Source organism: Strix aluco, chromosome 18 (genome assembly GCF_031877795.1).
Source record: "Strix aluco isolate bStrAlu1 chromosome 18, bStrAlu1.hap1, whole genome shotgun sequence".
Classification (NCBI taxonomy): Eukaryota; Metazoa; Chordata; class Aves; order Strigiformes; family Strigidae; genus Strix; species Strix aluco.
This window is the reverse complement of record NC_133948.1, coordinates 13,181,924-13,205,046: the sequence shown is the minus strand read 5'-3', so window position 1 is coordinate 13,205,046 and position 23,123 is coordinate 13,181,924. Positions and strand designations below refer to the sequence as shown.

General features: G+C 42.1%; 1 protein-coding gene across 6 annotated transcripts in view; it reads right to left on the bottom strand.

Annotated features, from left to right (window-relative positions):
• Positions 1 to 23,123, bottom strand: part of TAOK3 (TAO kinase 3) — a 94,277-nt gene that overhangs the window by 9,071 nt on the left and 62,083 nt on the right. For all 6 annotated transcript variants that reach the window (XM_074843901.1, XM_074843906.1, XM_074843900.1 and 3 more), the window contains 4 exons: positions 21,038 to 21,205; positions 17,867 to 18,073; positions 8,432 to 8,566; positions 3 to 239 (listed from right to left, as the gene is read on the bottom strand). In XM_074843901.1, coding sequence (XP_074700002.1) covers positions 3 to 239; positions 8,432 to 8,566; positions 17,867 to 18,073; positions 21,038 to 21,205 — 747 coding nt within the window. The remainder of the gene's footprint in view (positions 1 to 2; positions 240 to 8,431; positions 8,567 to 17,866; positions 18,074 to 21,037; positions 21,206 to 23,123) is intronic.

Below are 23,123 nucleotides of genomic sequence, written 5' to 3'. Positions count from 1 at the left end.
ACCTCTTTCTCCATCACAGCCACCTGCTTCTTGGCCAGCTTCTCCAGCTCAATGGACGAGTTGTTGGCATGTGTCTCCACCTCCTTCTGCAGCTTGAGGCGGTGCTCGTCCATCTCGGCCTTCAACTTGTTTTCCAGGGCGATCAGCTGCTTCTGGTGCTGGCGCCGCATCCGCTTATATCCTGACATCTGTTCCCGCAACTCGTTCTCCTGCTCATGCTCATGGATCTGTCTTGTAACCTGATGTCAAGAAAAGGAGAAGTGCTACGTGGCCTTCTTCACACACAAGCTCCATATTAGCTGCTTACCTGTAAACCAGACCCTGCTTTGCTGTACTCTTAAAAATCAACTTTCAAGGAATGCTGTTCCAGGTTTCAGAGGGTGCTGCTGTTTAATACCACAAATGAGGCCGTAAGGTTTCTCTCTCCTAATTTTTACCTGCATCTTTTCCTGAGATTTTTACGTGTGTTTTCAGTAAAACAACAGAAAATGCCATGTTACGAATAAAGGAAATACAAGGCTACTAATGACTCCAGGAAACAGTAGAGGAGATCTGGAAACAAAGGTGGCTGCTGGACAACCTTCTTCAGACACAGGACTCAAATCCTGAGGGTGACGTGGACTTACAAGATGGCACCCATTTTAAGAAACCTTCTCAACCCTCCTACTCTCTTCTTCCTCCTCAAGTCACCACAGTTCCAATTCAGTCCCTCAATACCTATTTCCTGCAATGAGTAGCCTCCTTCAAAATTTATTCTTAAAATTCAAGAGGATGGCAGACTGAGCTCATTCCCTACTGAAAATGAAAGTTTTCTAACAAGGGAACACTGTTCTGGAACTGTGTGCACTTAACAAGATTGATCAGATGGTCTAAGCTGATTCTAAACCCTGCTCAGCTGAAACAAACTCACAAGTTCCACATTCATTTCCATGCCCAAGTGTATCCATGTGAAAGGAAGAACAAACCCTTGTACGTTGTGCCAAAAATTTTCAGAAGAAAATGCAAATGGTAATGCTTCCATTTCAAAAGAAGAAAACTGTCCAAGACTGATTTTTTTTTTTTTTTTTTTTAAATACAGTCTCAGGAACTGCACATGTAAAGATCTGCTGATCTTTTACATGACAGCTCTGGGAGCCAAAAGCTGGAGCCGTTAGTATATGCGTAGAGTGGCAGTTCCTGGTTCTGTACGAGGGGACCTCTCCTTTCACACTTAACAAGTATAAAGCAAAGAGCTCAGCCCTTTGAAGGTGATTACTGAAGCTTTATGAACCAACTTCCTGCAGTCTGCAAGAGCCCAGCCTTCCTGATGAATTTCTCCATAGCAGCCAAGAGAAAGAACTGGCACCTACTACAGTACTGCTGTCATTCGAAGGCTATTTTTCAGAGATCTTCAAAGTAAGTTCAGATGTAGGATGGGATGCACCTACAGACCTGAGAAGGCTCAAGTTCAACAGAAGAAGAGCAGCTGCTTTACTGAGCAGCAAACCAAGCCCACTTGCTGGCAGCCCTGGGCTTCAGGACTAGTAGCTGATAGGAAGCAGTGATCAAGTAAGAGATTCAAAATCAACAAGCAAGTTTAACACCACAACTGATGTGTCACCCAAGGCAGACAGCATGCTGCCACCTGTCTCAGCTCAAATGACTACCAACACTTGGGAGGAGTGTGAAGAGGAGGTTAGGAAGAGCCTCCCAAAGCCTTCACCTTGAAACAGATTAACAATTATTTACAGTAAATACTTACCAACCAAGAAAATTATAGTCAGAGTCCCAGAATAGAAACACGACATGAAAGGATGAAGCTACTGAGGTGGACAGCCTCTGTCTTCCCCTCATCCCTTCCAAAGGCAATCCCAGAGAGAAAGGGAAACATCTGATCGCAAAGAAAGCAAAGAACTAGCCCGACTACAGTGCTGTGTCAGACTCCATTACCAGGAAGTGATGATAATGGGTTCACCACATCAGTGAAGTCAAACATCAACTACGAGGTAAGTGATGATGCATAAATCACATCTTCCTTGTACAAGAAATTTTGGGATGTTATTTTGAAGGTGACTGGATGAGATATATACTTATAACACAGCAGCCGTCGAATGCTTGAGACTAGGTAGTGAAACAGATCTAAGACAGATACCAGCAATATGTGACATTGTAGAAATGACTACAGAAACACAGAGCGTTAGCCCCCCTGTGTATTGCTATAGTTCAAAAAGCTTTTTTTAAAATATTCTTTGTTACACTTTAAAAAAAAAAAAAGACAGCCATACTTTGCAGAAGTTGGTAAGCATTTGTAGGAACTTGCAGGTTTCAGTCAAGTTTAGCAAGAATAAGATCTCTGACAGAAGCTTCCAGGTAATGAAAGTTCCTCTGAGAAGTCATCCAAGTTGATTGTAAGAGACAGATGTCAGGTAAGACAGGCAAACCCCCAACATTTCACACATGCCATTTACTATGTTAAATGACATACGACTTGGAGAGAACAGACTTGGTCAGGGACTTGAGGAGACAAGGAGATACGGTAACTACCACGCAGCAGTACAAGTTCTTCCTGCATGTGCTATTTTTGAGGCCCAGCCTTTTTGTGAGCAGTGGGACGTTCTGCACAGCACACTCCGTTCCAAGAAGTTGGCAGAACAAAGCAAATAGCAAGAGCATAAGAAAAAAATGGATCTAAGAATCCTCTAGCAACTTTGCTAGTCTCCCCTTCAGTCTAATCTCTAATGAGATTTAGAAAGTGCACTTGTTTACAGCAAAAATCATTAAACTTTTATCCTTTTTTTTTTTTTCTGCTCCTGCACACCCCATTTCCAATTTTGCTCAGCTTGCCCCTATCATGACAAGAACTCCATCTCTGAATGACTTCACAGTAGGTCTGAGATATTTATCCCCAACAATAGGTTACAATTACTAATTATAACACTAGCTGATAAAGGCTTCCAGTCACAGCAGAAGATGAGACATTAAAAAGTCAGAGAAAAACAAAAGAAGCATTTCATTCCTGAAGACAAGAGAGGAGAACAGTAGACTTGATGGACATCTCGTAGATTTAATGTCTGCATTCAGCACTCTTGTGCTAAAGACCTAGTTTATCACCATAATCTCTGATCAAGATCAACACTCTTTAGAACTCCATCTTCGAAGACAAGGTGTCCAAACGGTGATCTCAGGGCATGGATGAAATTGGAAGAAATAAACATTAGTTACTGAATATGACCAGTTCAGTACCAGAGAAGTACTTTAGACTAAGCATGTCAACACATGAATGAATAAAGGATTACGGTTTTAAAGATTAAGCCCCTAATGAATGAACAGCTTGAGCAACCATTTTAAAAAGAAAATTTGGGGAAGTTCCAGTAATCACCTTTCTGGTGTTCTTAGACAAAGGCACTTGGAACTTCACAAAGTATTTCACAAGAATAATCCCATAGATTATGATGGGAAGAAAGATGACAACTGAATTGCTCATCGCAGAATTTGTTCCCCACATAACCAGAAAATGTCACGATCCTTTAAAGCAGAAAACTGCAGTTTCCTGAAGCTCTATCTACAGCATGCAATAATCAAGCAAGTCATCAGCAGAACCAAAAACCTGTATAAAACAGAACAGCTTTTATTAAGGTATGACATTTTCTCAGTTTCTTATCTCTCTGTAACTTTGGCACACACAGAACTGAGAAGAGAGATGTCTTTTCCAACCTACTCCCACAGGCAGTTCACTTGCCATAAAATTCAAACTTTCTCTGTTTCACCCCTCCAAGATTTTTGCTTTACGTAAGAAAGTTGGGCTCACAACTACTTCTCCAAACCAGCAGCTCTTTAGAGTTCCTTTTTCTACACTGTTTAACCAAGATACTGAAAAGACTCCTAAAGGACAGTTATTCTCACCTCTTGATAACCAAACGAAATACTGAGCTCCTCTTTGGTGGACGAAGCAGAGTACCGAGCAGGACACTGCCAGTAGTCTCTCAGAGCAAGAGAGGAACTTTGAGATAAGAACGAACAACTTCAGTATTTTTAGAGCAAAGATCTATAAAGGCAGCAGCCAGATGAGCCCATTAGGAGAAACTCAACCATCTGGAATACAATGTCATTGCTCCAGCAGAAGAGGGTGCAAGGAAACAGCCATCATGTAAATGTACCTGGTTTTGCAGTCAGACTGCCCTGGTGTCATTTTAATGGCCACATCCAGAGAAGCCTGCTCACACGTACCTAGACATTTGGCTTTGCAGACCCTGGATGAGATCACATAATTCTTTTGCTGGCATTTGGATTTCAAAGAGAATGCCAAGGTCTTCGATAGAGTCCACACTGTCTGATCTTTCTATGAAATGTTAACTATTAGATTATTTCATTTGAAAAAACTGTAAAAGCAGCTAGCAAGGAAATGCATGAGGCAGTGGGGAGTTAAGGAGTCAGGCATGAAAGACATCTAGAAATGCAGACTGATGCATCTTTGCACATATTTAAAAAACATCTTTCACTTGGAAATGTTGATAGGTGTAATCTTATCAACATGCAGAACCTTTACCCTTCTTTTTAAACAACATCTTTCTGAGCTTCGAGGCTTAGATTTCTAGTTATAACTTTTAATTTATGGGTCACTGATAGTCTGCAAAATAATACAGAGATGTAGTAGGTACCTGATCTCCATTTCAGATAGTTACTTCCACCGCAACAGCAGAAATACGCAGCGTATTTTCCGCCACTGTTCCAAGTGAGTGATGGTTACTGTTGCCACAAGAATGTCATTAAAAAAAAAAGCGGGGGGGTGTGTGTGCGCTATTGGTCTACACAATGACCAAAGAGAAAAGTGGTCCAGGAAAGAGCGACTATTGAAACTGTTGCTTGGGTTATGACCAAAGGTAAGCTCCTTCAGCTTTTTTAACCACATTTGCTCATTTATTCATGATCTTTTTAAACCCGAGTAATAGCAAAGCATCACTGAAAGACTGAAAAGGTATATTCACAGCCTGTTTCTTTGTGGATAGCCCATTTCACTAGGTTATCTGAAAGTCCGTCCAGTTTCGTTCTTGTTCACGTGATGCTTTTGCAAAGCAACAGGGCAGGGGAATCTGCTTAAAATCACTGGGACATCTGGAGTGAAGAGCTGTCTAATGTAGTTCTCCTGTGACCTCTGCACTCACTGAAACTACTTGAGCTTGTTTTTGGAAAGAGATCCAACTTCCAAGTTGAGAGCATCCATTTAGAAATGCCAGTCTTTCTTCCATCTGCAATATCCTGATATAACGGTGAATAACAAGGACTTGAGGGCTCAAGACCCTGGACTCCACCAGCAGGAACAGCTGTGAAGCAACATGCACAGCCCCCCGGCCCCCAGACTCAGTGCTTTTCTTCTACAGCGCTGCCCTGCTCTCATATTGGGGGGTGGTGTTCAGCAAATCCCACAAGCAGAAGTTTTTATACCCAAACATCATCCTGTATTATTGAATTTGGGGTCAAAACTCCCATTTTCTGATCCTCTGCAATATGGGCCACCTGATGCTCTCAACTGCATAACCTTTCTGTGCCCAGGAAGCGGTACCCAGCTGCTGAGAAACCAACTGATGGTCAGCAGCAATGATGTAGGGAACCACCACAGCATGCTGGTTTCCTTCGTTTTTAACACTGTGGGATCTCAAGCACCCAATTCACACAGGATTGATTTTTTCAAGATGCCGTTGAAAGAGTAAATTAACACGGAGAGATGAATAAGGTCTGAATTTCTGGTTTCACACTATAAATTCCAGACATGTTCAGGTCATTCTTCCCCTATCAGCTACCCGGCTGACCTTGCCCTCCACACAGATATTTAAGCAGGAGACAAGGCAGCAGGCATGAGGGAAGTTTTCCCTTGGCCAGAAGAGCAGCAGCATTCAGCACCACTACCCACTGACATCATCTAGCCACCGAGCGGTGATCGAATGCATAGTGATAAAAAAGTGTGCTGACAGCCACGCTGGCACTTCAAACCCAGCACGTACGCTGGCATTCTTCATGTTCTCTGCAATAGGTTTCAACTCAGTTTTTTTTTTTTTTTTTCCTAGATTTCCATTTTGGAACATGAAGAGGTGGGAATGAAAGATTATTAAAAGGAAAGCCCATCACAAGGTTAACGGAAATGAAATAAATATTTCTGTTTTAAACACAGGGAAGCTTCTCGCCCACCACACAACCTCAGAACCTAAGGACACACTAACACCTCCTGTAGTACCAAGGTGGTGCTTTGGGAACTTCCCTCTACACTGGGAAGAGGATACGTGTGCATCTGATGGGGACAACAAAGCTTTTGCATGAGATATACTACCATGTGCTTTTCCAAAGGCCTGCTGGCTAAGATAGTAAGGTGACAGGTGGGACTTGCCTCTCCCCAAAAAGACACTATGCTGTGCATGTACTGCACACCTTCAGTGTGCACCCTAAGCCCTCCCAGCATGAGTCCAGATACGCTCCGTATCAGAGCATGTTTCACAGAAAATCAAAAAAAAAAAAAAAAAGAGAAGTTCTCCAAAAAGCCTACCATTTTCCCCACCCAGTATTCATTTTATCTTTATCATCATTTGGTCACTGAAGCAGAGAGATTTAGCAAATCCAAGTGACTAAGGAATTAAAGTAGACACAGTCCCAGCCCCACAGGAGGCTGCCCTGGGATTTAGGAGTGACCTTGGGACATTAGCTGTCTTCCCCAGAGCTTAAAGGTCTGGGAAGACCTCACGGTCCATACCTTCATACCAACATCTTTCATCAGCTCTCAAGGGGGCGTTGCCATGCAATACCTTCAAGCCACCCAAGTAGTCCAGGGATGACATATTGAAGGAAGATAGGAGTTATGGGCTCTGCTGCTGAAGGCAGAACAGAAGGTGCAGCAGCTTTCCACAGAGAGTAAAAGCACATGAATATATTTAACACACATATCTATTTATCAGTCAAATTGGATATAAGTTTGGAGTACAATACTCAAGTCATTCACCATTTCTTCCCTCCAGCTGACCTAACTGGATCCTACTTTTATTTGCTCAGCGCAGGCAATAGTGTTGGCACTATACTGGGTGCATACACACACACATAGAAAAGAGAAAAATTCACAAGGCAGAGGGTCTCCAGGAGACCAGAGATCCTGCCTGTGTCAGGTGTGTTGCATGAAGTCCTCTAATGCACACATTTCTAGGTCACTCTTTAAATTGGGGGGGGAGGGAAGGGGGAGCAGAGGACACCAGCCTGGGGTGCACTCAGGGTACGGCTACCCAGAAGTACACCTGGAAAAGATGGAACTTGGATGCTCCCCTCAAATGTCAGCCCATGGAGCATCTGGCCAGAAGTCTGACTGCCACAGCATCATTTTAGAATTTAACAGCAGCAGCAACCACCACACTGAACGATTTGGCTACTGGCACTGCTGCTGCTTTTTCCCTCCACTCACAACCTTTAGCTGTGGTCACACACGCACACACGCTCTGTCTTGTGCATGTAGAAATGGGAAACGATTCGGGGGATGAAGAAATGGTGGTATAGAAGGAAAAACCCCCGCCGTTCAGGCAGGGTGAAACAAGAAGGGGAGGGCTCACTGGTGTAATTTCGGGGTTGGTCTAGGATGATGTCATAGCACTGAGCAAGTGCCATGGCCAAACAGTGGTTACTTTCCAACGCTCCCTGTCCATCTGACCTCTAATACCATCAGGCTGAAATATTTGAGATTACATTTATTTTAGCTTTAAAAGGCCATTTTTCACTCCTTTCCCTCAAAACGGTTGCTACCGACTGCAGCCCGTGCGGATGCAAGGTGGGGGAGGCGGCACGACAACTAACTCTTCTGGCACACACCCCTTTCCCTACTACAAAGGCATCCACAGCAATCACATTTGCAATAGTACAAATCTTGATGGATTCATCCCATCCCCCTCCTCTTTGTAAGCCCACAGCCCGCTGTAAGCCCTCTCTGTTATCGCAACCCAGCAATCCTTCCTAGGGATCAAGCTGAAAAATGCAGTCACAGTACAGTTGCTTGAAATAAATGAATGAATGAAAAAACAGCCAGCAGCTCAGCTGGGAAGCAGCAATCTTATTGTTTCAAAACCCATCTGCATCTTCACAGCATTTAAACATATTTCACACAAGCACATATACATTATGCACATGCAAATAAACATATTAACAAAAAAGAGAGGTGGAAAAGGGGGGGGGGGGGGGGATAAATCTGAGATGATACTAACTTCACCCAGGAAGGTGGTTTCTCTCACACATACTGGAAATACACAGAGAAATTAAGTATATTCTACATTTTACATCTCACACACAGAGCTAAAATATCTTTCAGTGCAATATCTAGTTGCTATGCCAACAACAACAAAAAATAATCAGGAGAGAAAAAAATTTCCTGACCCCTTTGCAGAGGGAGAGGGGATGAGAGGAGGTGGGGTGGGGTGGGGTGGCTGCTTACCAAAGATGCTGATTTGATTGTGGCAAAGCGCTCTCGGTTCCGGTAGTGGAGGGCCTGATTCTGCACTGACTGGGTAGGCCGCACCTCAGGCCTGCGATCCCTGTGGCCCACCTCATCCCTTATAAATACATGATCCTGCAGAAATGGATAAAAACAAGGAGAAAGTCCGGCTGTGCTCTTCCCGCGGCGGCTGCCTCTCTCTCACCCCTCTGTCTGCACAAGCGCCGCTGTTTGAGAGGCATAGTTCAGCTCTCTGCTAGCCCCGGCAGCTCCCACGGTACAAAATGAATAAGCAACACATTGCAGGCTTGGGTTCGGCGTGTCAGCTGATCGCTAGCGGGATGCCTTCTGAATCCCTGGCTGGGTTTTTTTTTTTTTTTTTTAAACCTCCAGTATTACATATGTGCAAAGAAAAAAAAGACTCAAAAGCATAAAGCGATGCAGAGCAATCGGACTCCTCAGAAAGGTCGGGTTCAAGCACTGCAACCGAGCAATCCCGTTAAAAATGTGATTTCCATGTCCAGCAAAGAAGATGCTGTTCCCTTTTAACACAAGAGCAACATTTTGCCTCATTCCCTTTGTCGAGTGGTTCGTCCTCAACAAGGTTTCTTTGTCTCTTGTTTGCTATCTGCTGTGGAGGACGAGCATCCTGGCTAAAACCATGGCAGGCTGGAGAGGACCAGGAAAGCTTCCGTGACCACTCAGGGATCCTGCTTTCCAGTCATGATCCTGCACAGTTCTAGCACTTTCTCTCCGCAGCCCACAAAGGATTTTTTTTTTTTTTTTTCCCTTTTAAAGCAACAGCTCACAGGTTTTAGCACGAATGGTTCCCAGTGCAACCTCCCTCTTGCTCACTGGCAAGGCTTCGCGAGGAGCGGCTGTGCATCTGCAAAACGGCGCGCGCAAGTTTTGCAACGGAACAAAGCTCTCGTCAAGCGTATAGAGGAGAGACCCTCATCAGAAAGGCCAACAAAAAACACCACCGCAATCTTGCTAATTGAGATGGTGCCTGCCAAAAGCCAGCACACCTGCAGGATACGCCTTCAGGACAGCGCCTCTGGACACCAGGCGCGTCCCGCTGCCTCCCCCCGCAGCTTGCCCAGCGGCGCGGGCTCCACGGGGCAGCAGCCATGGTAGCCAGCGTTGGCACATCTGCCACGCTGCCATCTACCACAGTTTCATGGCTCACATCCTCGAGCTCCAGCTCCTAAAAAACTTGAAGGAAAACTGAGATTGTTCCCGAATTAAATCAAGTTTCCAACTGTCAGGGGTGCAAAAGAAAGGCTGCAAGCGCCTATGCCAAAAGGCAAATAAAAGACGCCCACCCTTGCAGAGAACGGCTGCCTCCGTGCACCAGGTGCCTGCAGGTGGGCAGAAGCAGCTTTGCCACCCTGTCATGCCAGACACCAGCAAGGTCAGAAAGCCCTATGGTGAGAAACCAGCTGATATGGAGTAGCATCTCCACCATGACACTGCTGTTGTACTGACGCTCCTTTCCCACTCTGTAGACACTTGTTTCCCTCTCTGCTGTCCTCAATTTCTAGCTGCTTCTAGTCTGGACCCACGCACATTCAGCTGTTTCAATATGATTCTATAAATGATTTCAAGCAAAAGCCAAACAGGTACAGAAATGCTGATATAAAGAGCTGAACGACATGTTGATTTAAAGTGCTTTAAACTCAATACCTTTTCTCATAATCCTTCATTTTGAGCGCTTCCACTCCATGCTCACCTTGCACTTGCCTTTGCAAGGAGACAGCACATCAGCCAAGCCTGCACAGAGCCAAGTCTGCACCAGCTCCTCCATACCCACCCGAGGGAGACAGAACAAGTTAAACAGTTCAAAAGGACAGTCCTCCATAGAAGTGGTAAGACTACTGAGCGCAATAAAAAGTTGCAGTTTCATTCTATATTGGTCATCCTTATACTGGACTTTTTGTGACACTGTCTTAACAGAGGAAGGCGGTGTTACAGAAGGGCTATCACTGGCAATTGGGCTGATCTTAGATTTTCAGCTTGTGCATGTTTGTATGACAGGCAGGGCTCTCAGACTTGCACGCTTCCCTGAGAAAAGTATGTCTTAGGCTCTAGAATAGTCATACCAAAAAAATCTTGACAAGGCATTTAAAGTTTAACAGCATCAGTTTAATGGGACTCATGGCTTCACTAGAAGAATATCAATCCCATTTTCTATATCTTTGCAGTACTCTCACCAATCAAGTAGGTGTAAAAAAGACTCTGAAATACAATTGAGGATACCCCAGATAACTCAAAGCAGACAGGCTGGCTCCTAACATCACCTTTTTAGTTTGGTATTTCTATTGATGTGTTTTGGAGTCTTCCGGCACAGGGGCCCCCAAGCCAGCAAGGGGCAATGCTAGAAGCAACACTGAACTCGGCCTCTTGCTCTCCAACAAGCAGAATAAACCTGGCTCCTTGGGGCTTGTGCGAACACAGCCTCACGTGAAAGCACCGGTACGATGCAAGCAGGAGCCAGCAGAAGGGAGCCAGCAGCCACAAAAGGGAACTCCTTTGTTACAGGCTGAAACTGGAGCACCTCGTACACAAAATAAAGCTGAATAAAAGAGTCCTGTGGTAAATATCTATACAAGATTTGCCCATCTGAACCATGGAGGACTGAAGAGAAACAATTGTACAGAGGAACTACTATTCCTCTACTGTAGCTATGAAATTAAGGTGGAGACAGGACAAATATTCCCCATGGTCATACACAAAACCTGCAACAGCACACATGAACGTACAAGGTTCCTAAGGTCTGCTAGCAATACCCCAATCCCTGGACTATCTTCCCTCTCTCCATTACATTAGTATGCCATTAAAACCAGAGAAGCAGCAAATCACTGAAAAAAAGACTTTTAAAATGGGCATTCAGATTTTTCAGAATGCTCCAAAATACCACCTAAAATGACAAGTTAAAATTGTAATTACTTCTTATATGGGAAAATTAACCTGTGGGTTACTTTCTGTTATCTAAGAGGTAGATTCTTCAGAGGACAGAATGTCATCCTGGTTTTGTTATATGGGACGTCTAGATACTTCAGTGGACATAAGAAGCTCACAGCAGAATCTAATTGCCCTTCGGGAATATGAATTAACTGCATTCTCCATTTCAAATTGAGTTGGGCGAGGAATGGGAAAATTCCTCTGCAACTGAGCAAGCAAAAGGACCAATTTCAAGTGGACAAAAAACCCTCAGTGGTTGTCCTTGGCACCCATTAATCTGGGATCTGAGGCTTCTGCATCAGGCAGGCAACTAAGCCCATGGAACCTTAATAGGTAAAATGTTTCTCCAAAAAGCTGTTACACTACCAGAAATAAAATCACTTGACATGAAGAGTTACCAAATCTAGCAAGTTACACTACAACAGAGACTGCTAGTAAACAGAGACCTGTAGGATAAATAAACCTAAGAGTAGTCATATCTCCACCAACCTTCATCAGACAATGTGACTGATGGCTACTATAACAATCATCTACCTAAAGAAAAATTTCTGCTCTTTTTATTTTCTTCTCCCAAAAGCTTGCTAAGAGACACTGCAGTCACCTCTCCTGTCAGATGCTGGCACAAATCAGGAATTTTTATTTCAAACTTTTAGCTCCAGATTTGTGGGAAACAAAGATCCATAACTGACACCTCAGCTCAAGTTACTCACTAAATAAGATCTGATTGAAAGCACCCCAGAAACTCATCAAGTTTGGGTCAGGGTATCTCTCAGTCCTAAAACTGCAGTTCAAACATTGATTTGGTTTTAAAGTAATACATCTTCTGTGTATATTCACTTTCCATCTGTTTTCTGTGTTTATTGCAATTATTTGCCTTATAAATACAACTTCAGGCATGCTCAGATCACAACTCACTTTAAACCATTAAAATCCTTCTAGTTAGGGTCAACAATCTAGCATCTTCAACTTCTTACTAAAGAAATAATTTGTTCTTCTAACTGTATTAGCTGCTACATAGTTTTCAAGTTGATCACAACAAATCGGGGTGTTTTTTGGCTTTGATATTGCTGATCATATCTTCCAGGACAAAAACTCCCAAACATTTCTACACTATTACCTGTCAGAGAGCTGGTGAAGCTTCCAGTTACTTAAGTGATGCTAAAGAGCAATTCTCTCAAAAGCAATGAAAAAACCCAAAAGGCAGGATTTTATGGATTAATAAGTAACCTAAAAATAAAAAAAAAAATTAAAAATTGTTCTTGTGGAAGTTCATCTCTGGATAAACAGAAATACAGAGAAACAGTCAGAACACTTGTTCAGACACAAATTGACACAAGTGGCCTCCAGCTGGATATCTCAACGGCTACCACTGGTGCATCATCTGAGCATCCTGCAATGTGCACGGCTTTCTGCTCAAACCCATGAGTCTTGCCCAAGGTCACCCTACAGAATAAGAACCTGAATTTTACTGTCTAGAGTCTCATGACAATTCTAGCACACACTCTCTTTTCATCCTCCTCACTGAAAAAGGACTTTACCATCCCCTGCCCCCAACACCAGCACATTTCAGGAATATCTGCTTAACACCACTGCCACGCGTTTTTAAGAGCAACACTAACAACACGTTGCTAACAGTACTTTCATTTTATGTTCAAGATAATCTGACTAGACTCCTTCCTGATAACATTTAATAATTACACTGATAAGGTAATTTTTTGTTTTGTTTTTAGAGAAAGACGTAGGTTGTTCCAAGAAACGCTAGGGGAAAAAAAAAAAACACAAACATATTGCTGCAACAAAGCTTCCTAGGTGAATAAAATACCTGCTCGGAAGACAATTGGAACAAGCAAGCTATAGAAGCAAACAAAAACCAGTAGGTAGATAGAAGTTGATTTTTTCCCTACTGAAAAATCAATGAGAATTTTGCCTCAGACTTTAATCACAGCAAAACTGGGCAGACAGATCTATAAATTGCATTTGATATTTACATTTTTTCAGTATATAATATTGTCATATGGCTGAAGCAACCTTTGTACTGACAAAGCAAACACAAGAATTAGCAAAATACAAACAGAGAAGGGAGTCCCCATGGTCTTCAGCAGCTGATTTAGAAACAAACATACACCCCAACTGCAAACCCGGATCACACTGGACTAACCTAAAACTGAAACGTTTAAACATCTGCCTCAAAATGAACATTCACTTGCACACTGCATTTTCTGTTTTGCACACCAAATAAAAACCTTCCCAAACACTGTTTACACAAGAGGATTCGCTAACTGGAAAGGACTGCCAGTCTCCTAGACAAATAGGAAAGGCAATTTCTGAGACATAGTAAGGACTTTAATGGAATTGCAGCAAATCCCTTCCTTCTAAGAATTTAAAGAGCAAGGAAGACAACAGTGTGCCATCATTCATTTTAATACATTGCACTAAATGCCTCAAAAACCTACAGAGAGGTTTAAAGTATCAAGAGTCTTTCAAGAAAAGGCTTCATGTCACCAACCTGCTTGACATGATTCCAGAAGGTACATGAGGGGTCATCGCTGCCAGCACGTGCAAGCCAAAACTCAGTAAGTCATTACCTAAAGATCCTTTACATCTCATAAAAACAACATCTTTTTCCAAGTATGAATCATAAATCTTGATATGTAGGAAAACACTCAGCTTTGCCTCAGCTGTACCTCATGTAGAACCATCATGCCAGAGCACTCTCCATCCACAGAATTCAGCATGAGTGCTGCATAATAACCACGGCCATGATACGCCACGTGTACAGGTTAATTTAATGGATTTGGGAAGTCACTCAAGTTGTAACAGTTATTACAGATTATGTTTTTATTACGGACATTGGGCAAGAATTTGTGATGATCAACTATGAACATCCTCTCTTCATCTTTTTGTTATAAACTAGATTTTAATTAGATTTCCCTGACATTTTTATTGCCCAAGTTTCATCTTTAAGTACTGCTGATTTTAAGGTTGAAGTAAGTAACAGCAACAACTCTACACTGCAGTTGAACAAAACAACACTGTACTGGTTTTTTGTTTAGATTAAAAGAGAACAATCTTTTTTTACTATTATAAAGTTTTATGGAAATAAAATAATGCCATGTGGGAGCATTCTAAATCCTACCACTTGACATATTCATTTAGGACAACAAAATAATACTTCTGGGAAGCCACCCGTACACTCACTGACATATACTAGCAGTTGAACAAAGCAGATGACAAACTACCTACAATGCATCAACACGGCTATAAACTAAGTTATATAAAAAGCTACACATTCAATTAGGGCTGCTTATTATTTCCTTCTCATCCAGTGATTTTTCTTCCAATCTACAAGTTCTACTCTGCTGATAGGTGGGAGTCACCTTTGCTCTAAGCACAAGTTTAGAAACATGGAGCTTTACCCTGCCCCAAAGCTTCTGTATTGTGGAAGGGTGAGGCTGTGCCTGCTTTTCACGGAGGATTTCTCACAAATGCTGTTCTCCACCAGGCAAAACCCAAGCATCTCAGCTAGCATGAACCTAGTATATAGCCAGTGAAAATTCACCAGATCAGAAGCAGGTCATTTCACTTACCCTGTGACCAAAACCATTTTTTGGAAGTTACAGCCAACTAGCAGTTGTTAAAAACAAACAAACAAATGCTTTTACTCCATCAGCCTGTTTCTTAACGCTTTGCCTCTGACTCAGAGTGGTTGGTCACAGTATAGATGCTAGGAGTGCTTGATGGGGATGCGCGAAGCTTCTCCCAGCCTACCACTACACAGGTGATGTGGCGAGAGCCTGAGGTCTGCTCCTGATTTACACCAAGTAAATGCCACTCCAGACTGGCTCTCCACACCAAGCAGCAGACTGAAGCACTGAAGGCTGGGAACTATACTTCACATATGACCACAGACTCTTTCATCCTACATTTTACAATTGCACGACATTGTGGGGCTGTGGTCCAAAGAAATCAAAAGGCCTCTGACACTTAAAGCTTTGAGCCTTAGTAAATAACAACAGTCTAGGCAATTTTGCCATCTTGGTCACTTTACACAGTCTGGCAGATCCGGAGGTTGTTAACTAACACATTTCTGGAATACCATAATTTCACACAACACTGATTGGACCCATGTCACAACAAACTTGCATGTGACCCTATGCCCGCATAACGGAGACAGCTGGCCAATTACATTCATCAGTATTTTGGTTTTAGCCTTTAAAGGCTGATTAAATGCAAAACAAAAGCTTGATTTAAACTTGAACCCCAGGTTCTTCCCATTTTTTTTGTGATTAGGCTCCAGAGTGCTACCAAACTCAGCACTCCCTATTTATCACCTGCTAGAACAAAAACAAGTTGTGTGGATCAGCTTCATCACAGTTTGCAGGAACACAGTTAAAGCAAGCACAAAGACAAACTGCCATCTTCTCAGAATAAGGAACTTTACCTTGAAAACAGAGTGGGATGTACGTGTATGTAAAACCCCCGAAGTGTCCTGTTCCAATTTCAGTCTTTTCACATGTATTAATATATACATAACATACACATGAAGCAATTTAAAATTGCATTCCCCAAAGCAACAGAGAATAAAAAAATTATGTACTAAATGAAACTAATATATTTGCAGACTGGAATACATCCTGCTACACATAGTCTAAATTTGCCTTATGCCTACATACAGTAAAGGTAACATTTGCCAACTGGAGAAGGTATCTACTTCACTGCAAGAATCAATAATCACAGCCAATTGTTAACTATTCTGTAAAGACCATCAGCGCAAATCTGGGTTTTGTGCTTCCAAAATCACCCTAAAACACCTATCTTAAGTGATGTACAGGTGATTTCTTTCACAATACTTCCGTTACAAGTGTGCAAGAGACCCTGTTTTTTCAAGCCAGATAACAAAAACTTCCATGTGGTGTTAGTTTATGCATTCTACTCAACTGAATGTCTGAATCTCAAGAAAACAACAGCTATGCAGAAGTCTAAGAGGACTGAATTCATAGCATCAGAAATCTTCCTCTATTTGTACTTCAGAAGTGTCATACAATCACTATAAAACAAAATATTATTCGTAAACAAGCAGGAACTCTACTTCCTTCACAAATGCAATTTATGTCTGATGGGACTGGCTCACATTTTGTTTTCATCAACTGTAATAACACTGATCAGTCAGTAACATTGTAACGTATGACTAGCGTGTAAATCAGTCCCTCAAATGTCTATTTTAATGCACACGTAAATATGACTACTTAACAATGTGAAATTAAAGTTAACACAAATTTCTGAAGCCAACGCAAAATGAGAAAAAGCTCCAACCATAATCATCCAGAACAAAATTGGTTGTGCCGCTCTTCATTCAGGATGGTTCCTCAGGCTGGCATTTTGTACCTAACACTTTTTTTCAGAAAGGTGAAAATAAAATCTTCTCTAAGGTGCTACAGCAAATGTACTCCAGAAAGATGTAAAACCCTGAAACCTATGCAACTTATCTGCCAGTATCTTTAAATATGTAAGGCAATCTTTTGTTGAAGACAAAATTTCTTGAGAGCTCCCTTTTATAGGTGCTTCAGTATTCAATTACCCAAACGCTGTATTTCAGGAGGAAAAATTGCTTACAAATATTTAGTTAGTTAAAACCAGGCTTTACTGTAACCTTACAAATGAGAAATTCATACTTTTCATGCTGCTGTAATGTTTTAGCTCCTCTGGCAAAAAACATGCATACGCTTTGAAGCTCTTTGCAAATGCAATCACACAAACAACCTCCATTTCACTGCCCCCTAGAAAATGACACTGCTAAGGCCAAGCCAAAATTATTTTAGTCAAACAATCTTAGATTAGAGGCTGACTTACAGGTAGACAACTTTAGCTTGATACCTAGCACTAAGAAAATGAAAGGCAACAGATCATAACATGCAGCAAAAGAGCAGAAAAACATTGAGTGGAACTTGACTCAAAACATACCTCGTGGGAAGAGTCCAAAGTTCTGCACACTTCCACTTCTCATGAGGGAAATCCAAGTGCAAGCAGATTTTAATCATACACTGTGACTGGTAAATGGTTAGCTTAGCTGCTGTGACCACTTGTCACCATACTACATAATACAGTACAATCATTCACAAGGAAACAAGGACTGATGTTACAAGCAGAGATGAAGAAGTGCACATGCAGGGCTGGGTAAGGAGGCATGCAGTAAGTCTGGGTGAACCCTGCCTAGACACTGACAGCACTACCTTTCATCAGTGGCCTCTTTATTGTCAGAGGTTATTTAAATGCAGTTTAGCTTTTAAAGAAAAAAAAAAAAACACAAAAAAACACAGAACATGATTCTGGCAAGCCCAGCACCAGCTCCTGCTCTCAGCAGATGGCTCAGCACAAGACCACAGCACACTGATCGTTGGGCCCTACGTGGGTGAGCCAACGTGAGCAACAGCAGGGACTGCGGGAAGCTATGGAGAGCACCAGAGAACATACCTTCTTATGAACAACGGAGGAGGTGGAATTAATTGTGCTCTCGTCACTATGCATCATGACCAGTTCAGGGCTGCTCTCATCCAGGACCTCCTGCATGCTGCTCACACTGCTGCTCTGACTGCCTGTGCTCACAGACATGCTTGGGATGGAATGGTTGCTGCCCAGACTGTCCATCTTCCTACTCAGGTTTGATCCATGCTCACTGTCCTATAAAACAAGGGGCATCAATTACAAATACTGCAGGAAATCACCTGCCCAGCATCTGCCTCCAATGCCCAAAGTTTAGTTTAAAGGCAACTCTGCAGAATTAAAGGTTCTTTGCTCATTATTGTGGCAACTATTTCTCAAGGCTGCTTGGGTTATGAAATACTCCATATGGGGCAGTTAGCTTTTGCCTTTTCCCCTGCAATCTTACTACATCAGGCTTCAAGCCAGTTTTTCCACATATCAGTAAGTCTGGGCATGGCTCTTGGCTTGAATAGGAGACATCCAGGAATACTGGACGGCTAGTGCAAGGAGTCTTATAATTCAAAGGAGCAATCTAAGTTTGTATTAAAAAAATGTTCCAAGTCAGGATATGCTACAACACATCTTGTGAATCAGAAAAGATGTAAGACAATGAACCATTTGTTTAGTATTTGATAAATATCACATGGTGCTTAACAGGTGTAGAGGTTTTAACCTCCATGTCCCAAGCAGTCAGCAATTACATTTTATCAGGCTAACACCTTTAACCTTGTGTTTTCAGCCAAGATAAATTCTTCATTCACCTTTAAGCAGCTGACTCAGAACAGCCTGCGTTATTACAGTGATTAAAACTGTTGTAATCTACTTAGACTTACGTAAATAAATATTCCTCGTAGAGGACATGTTTTTGATTCTACAGAAAAATATCAGAAGTTAGCAGCCTTTTTTCTTGTTGCATACTCATACAAGCACAGTAATCCCAGAGTATGAGCTTAATCTGGACTGATTTAGAGAGTTTATGGAGTCCTTTGTAATTAGCTAGTGGCACTGAAGAGGCTTGCCAGGAGTTCCCAGTGAGGACTGAGAACTCTGAACGTCCTTCAGCTCCTGGTTTGAAAGAGTCTTGATGCACTAAAATGAATGGCTTGCTACTGCACCCAGCTTGTCCTGGCCTCCAAAGTGAGCTTGGGGAGAATCACATTACCAGTCAATTAACAGGGTACTCATTCTGTCGGAAACCAACAGAAAGAGAAAATTGACAGGCTTGACAGATTCGTATGTGATTGTGTGATTATTTTTTAAGCAATCAGCAGATCAATCAGAGCCTCTGTGAGAGCACTTAAAATCCAAAATATAAAATACTACTATTTTACAGGGAACATATGCACATGAGAATGGAATATTTCCAGGATGCTTATATAAAGCTGCAGAAAAAATAACATAATGAAGCATCCGAGATGAGAATACAGCTACATAATTAATGAATGTATATCCAGAAAGGACAGAGATGAGATCACATATGCAACCTTAACATTGACTTCTTGACTTGAATACTTTCCAAATGACCTTAACTTTCTTGAAAGAGCTCTGAGGAAAGCATTAGTGATATTTTGAGTGTTAAAATTTGTAATGCTTTTTTGCCACTTTAGAAACTTTAAGGTAGAAAAAGGAACTGTCTTGTGGCATTTACAGCTGAGCAGCTTCTGTTAACCAGTCAAGTAGTAACTGAAGCACGTGCTATGTTTTCCTTTCCCTGCCAAGTTAGTGATACACACGAGCAATATAACCTTTCGTGGTGCACAACCTCAGTGGTAAAACGCAGTGCAGAGCATGCTGTGCACATGCAGAGTGTGAGCTTCATTAGAGTGTTAATTCCTGGAGATATACTATCTTTCCCCCCCCCCCCCCCCCGCCCTCTTTTGAGGAGTGGGGACAGGAGGAGCAGAAGAAGATACATTTTGGAGTCAGCTACTACCACATGTATCCCACTTAGCTGTTCAGTTTGGATCTGCTGAACAGTCAAGTGGGAAACCCACTCCCTTGTACTTTCCTACCCTGTCACTCAGGGTTTTCACACATGCTTTTCACACATGGGTAGAGAAAGCTTGAAGGTTTCAGTGCAAAAGTCTGACAATCCCCCCACCCCTCAACTAAGCTCAAGTTCAGAAGTTGGCTAGCTGGAGGGTTAGAACAGAAGCACTTGATAGCTTTAATCACAGTGGTTACTGTTCTTGCTCCTTTTGTGCGTCTCCTTCAAAGTGAAGTACAGTGCTAAATGTCAGTCCCCTCCTTCCGTATGCTCTCCTACCTGACACCCAAACTCACCCATTTCTTAAACCAGAGCTCTAGTTTAGCTTTAAAGGAACATTTGACATACACAAACCTCAAAACTAAGTCCCTGAATATATGCTGAGCTTGGGCATCTCACTACATATTATCTGGCTATACTGCAGCAAAAAGGAATACAAACATCAATTTGCCTGTCAATTTTTTTTGTTGAGAACCAGTCATAGATTTATTTATCCAATGTGCCTGCACCAAATGACACTAATTTCCATCTAAGCTCATCAATTGAAAGATGACTGGTTTCCTTTTCTAGGCCACTGTTAGTGTCAATTATCATACACTGATTAAGGGGGTTGTTTATTACAAGATTTAAACTGAGGCTGAATTTTATGTCTTTAACCCTTTTCTTCTTTAACATTAAAGAATTTTGAGAAATAAGTCTTATTAATTTGGTGGTTTGTTTTTCAGTTCATGATAGGCCAATTACTTTACAGTAAAGTTATGGTAATTGAAAAAATACTAACATTAATCAAGTGGTCTTGACCGTGCTTATGAGAAATAAAAGCTTGGACTGGAGCTTGGTCAACAGACCCTCTTTCACACAGGCTGCAAGCCACTTTCTTCTCACAGACAATCTCCCTCCAAATAGTTTCTTCCCTAAAGCTTTCAGAAGAAAGGCCATCATTTGAAAAAAGCCCAAAGTTTTAAAGCTGCCAATAAATGAGCATCTAACACTTAGTAAAGGCTACTCTTGCTCATTATCCTATCCTGTTTCTCTGCTGATGCAGATGATCTTCCAACAACATGGATTGCATCCTCACCTAGGCTGTGCTTGTTCTGCCCCCTTAAGGACAGGAACATCTCACTTGCCCTAAAATTATTTATAACAGTGCAAATGGGGTAACAAAATAAAAATACCTCCTCCTCCTCTTGAGACTCGGTCAGTGGGCCATTCCGTGTCTCCTGGAAAAGGATTTTCTTCATTTTCCGGTACTGAAGGTTATCCAGTTCACGTACTGCATCTTTTGTCCTTTGTATGAGGTCTATTAGTACCCTTGGGGGTCGGTCTCGGCGAACAAAATCATGCTAAATTAAAGGAAATAGAAGACATGGTTGCAGACATGACACTAGTATGTTTGATGTAAAAACAGGGACACAGTGACTGTTTTGAGACACCTGAAATGACAGTTCATATTCAGTAATTGGTCTGTTCATATTCAATAATTAGTAATACCCCTTATGAAAGACTCCAAACACACTAAGCACTGAATACACCAACCATGCTCATCACTACGTCAAACAACCAAATTGATCATGCTATGCACTATGAGTTTTGAAGCTCAGGCTGCAAAATGTTTTGTTCAGAAGTCAGAAGATCTGCTTAAGCAGAACCCAATCAAATGTGGAGTACAGAGGAGCGAGGCAAAATCACTTTGCTACTGGAAACTGATGCGCGTGCGTACACCTGCGCACAGGCCCCGCAGCAGCGGCACAAGCTGGGTCGTTGATGGAGAAGTGTGAGCTCTGGCTGACCCTTCACAAGCTCTCTTTAGCCCTGACTCCTTGTTTCACTTCTCTGTCTGAAGTGAAACAGTTTGGACCAGGGTCAGGTCTTCTGATCTCTCCAGGCAACACAGCTGATTTGTCCCTTCCCGAGCTCATTCACGTGAAGCATACTGGTACAAGACTGTGCCACTTCAAACTTTACAAAGGTATAGGACTTTAGAATGAACAAAATGCATAAAAGACAAAGAAGAATCAATCCTGATTATGCAAGACTGCCTGCCTAAGCTACAAGTAAAAATTTATCCTGCATCTATCTATTCCAATTCATACATAAAACCAGCAGGAAGACTGCAAGGGTTTCTTTATCCTCAAAGCATTTGTAGCTAAAGTAAAATCATGTTCTTACCAACTTTTGCTAAGGAGGTACTAGAAGCGCAGGTTTTAAGTGCAGGCTTCACAGTAAATTCTTCAATGGAATTTAAGTATATCATTAAAAGCTCTTCTCTGACTTAACAGACATTTTCCTGTACTGTACAATTGGCAGTAGAGTATGAAAGCGTTGCAGCTTTCCCATTTACCCTCTGACTAAAGTAGACAGCCTAAGTACACACTTGCCAATATTCTATATGGTATCACTACAGCTGGGTACGTTGCTTAGTATGTCTCCTGGTTTCAGCTGGGATAGAGTTAATTTTCATCCTAATAGCTGGTATAGTGCTGTGCTTTGCATTCAGTAGGAGAATAATGTTGATAACACACTGATGTTTTAAGTTGTTGCTATGTAGTGTTTAAACCATGTTAAAGATTTTTCAGCTTCTCATGCTCTGCCAGCAAGAAGGCTGGAGGGGCACAAGAAGCTGGGAGGGGACACAGCCAGGACAGCTGACCCCAACTGGCCAAAGGAATATTCCACACCATGTGACATCATGCCCAGTATATAAACTGGGGGGAGTTGGCCAGGAGGGGGAGATCATTGCTTGGGGTCTGGCTGAGCATCAGTCACTGGGTGGTGAGTAATTAATTGCATTGTGCATCACTTGACTTTCTTGGGTTTTATTTCATTCTCTTTTTGTTATTTTCCTTTTCATTATTATCATCATCATAATCATCTTTATATTGTATTTCAAATATTAAACTGTTCTTATCTCAACCCATGAGTTTTACTTTTTTTTCGTTTCTGATTCTCCTCCCATCCCACCAGAGGAAGGAGTGAGTGGCTGCGTGGTGCTTAGCTGCCAGTTGGGGTTAAACCAGGACAGTATGTACCACAGGAGATGGCCTGAAGGCACAGAGAGCTTCAGCACATCTCTAGAAACATTAACAATGAAAGAGAAATGGAAAAAAAAAAAAATTGTTCTTTACACTGTATTGCAAGTGCCACGATGGCCTTTTGTTAGAGAGCCTCAACAGCTGAACCCCACCTGCAGAGAAATGCTCAGAAGGGTCACGTCTGCTCACTTGGCCTTACAGCTCTTTCCACACCTGGTGAACTCAGGGT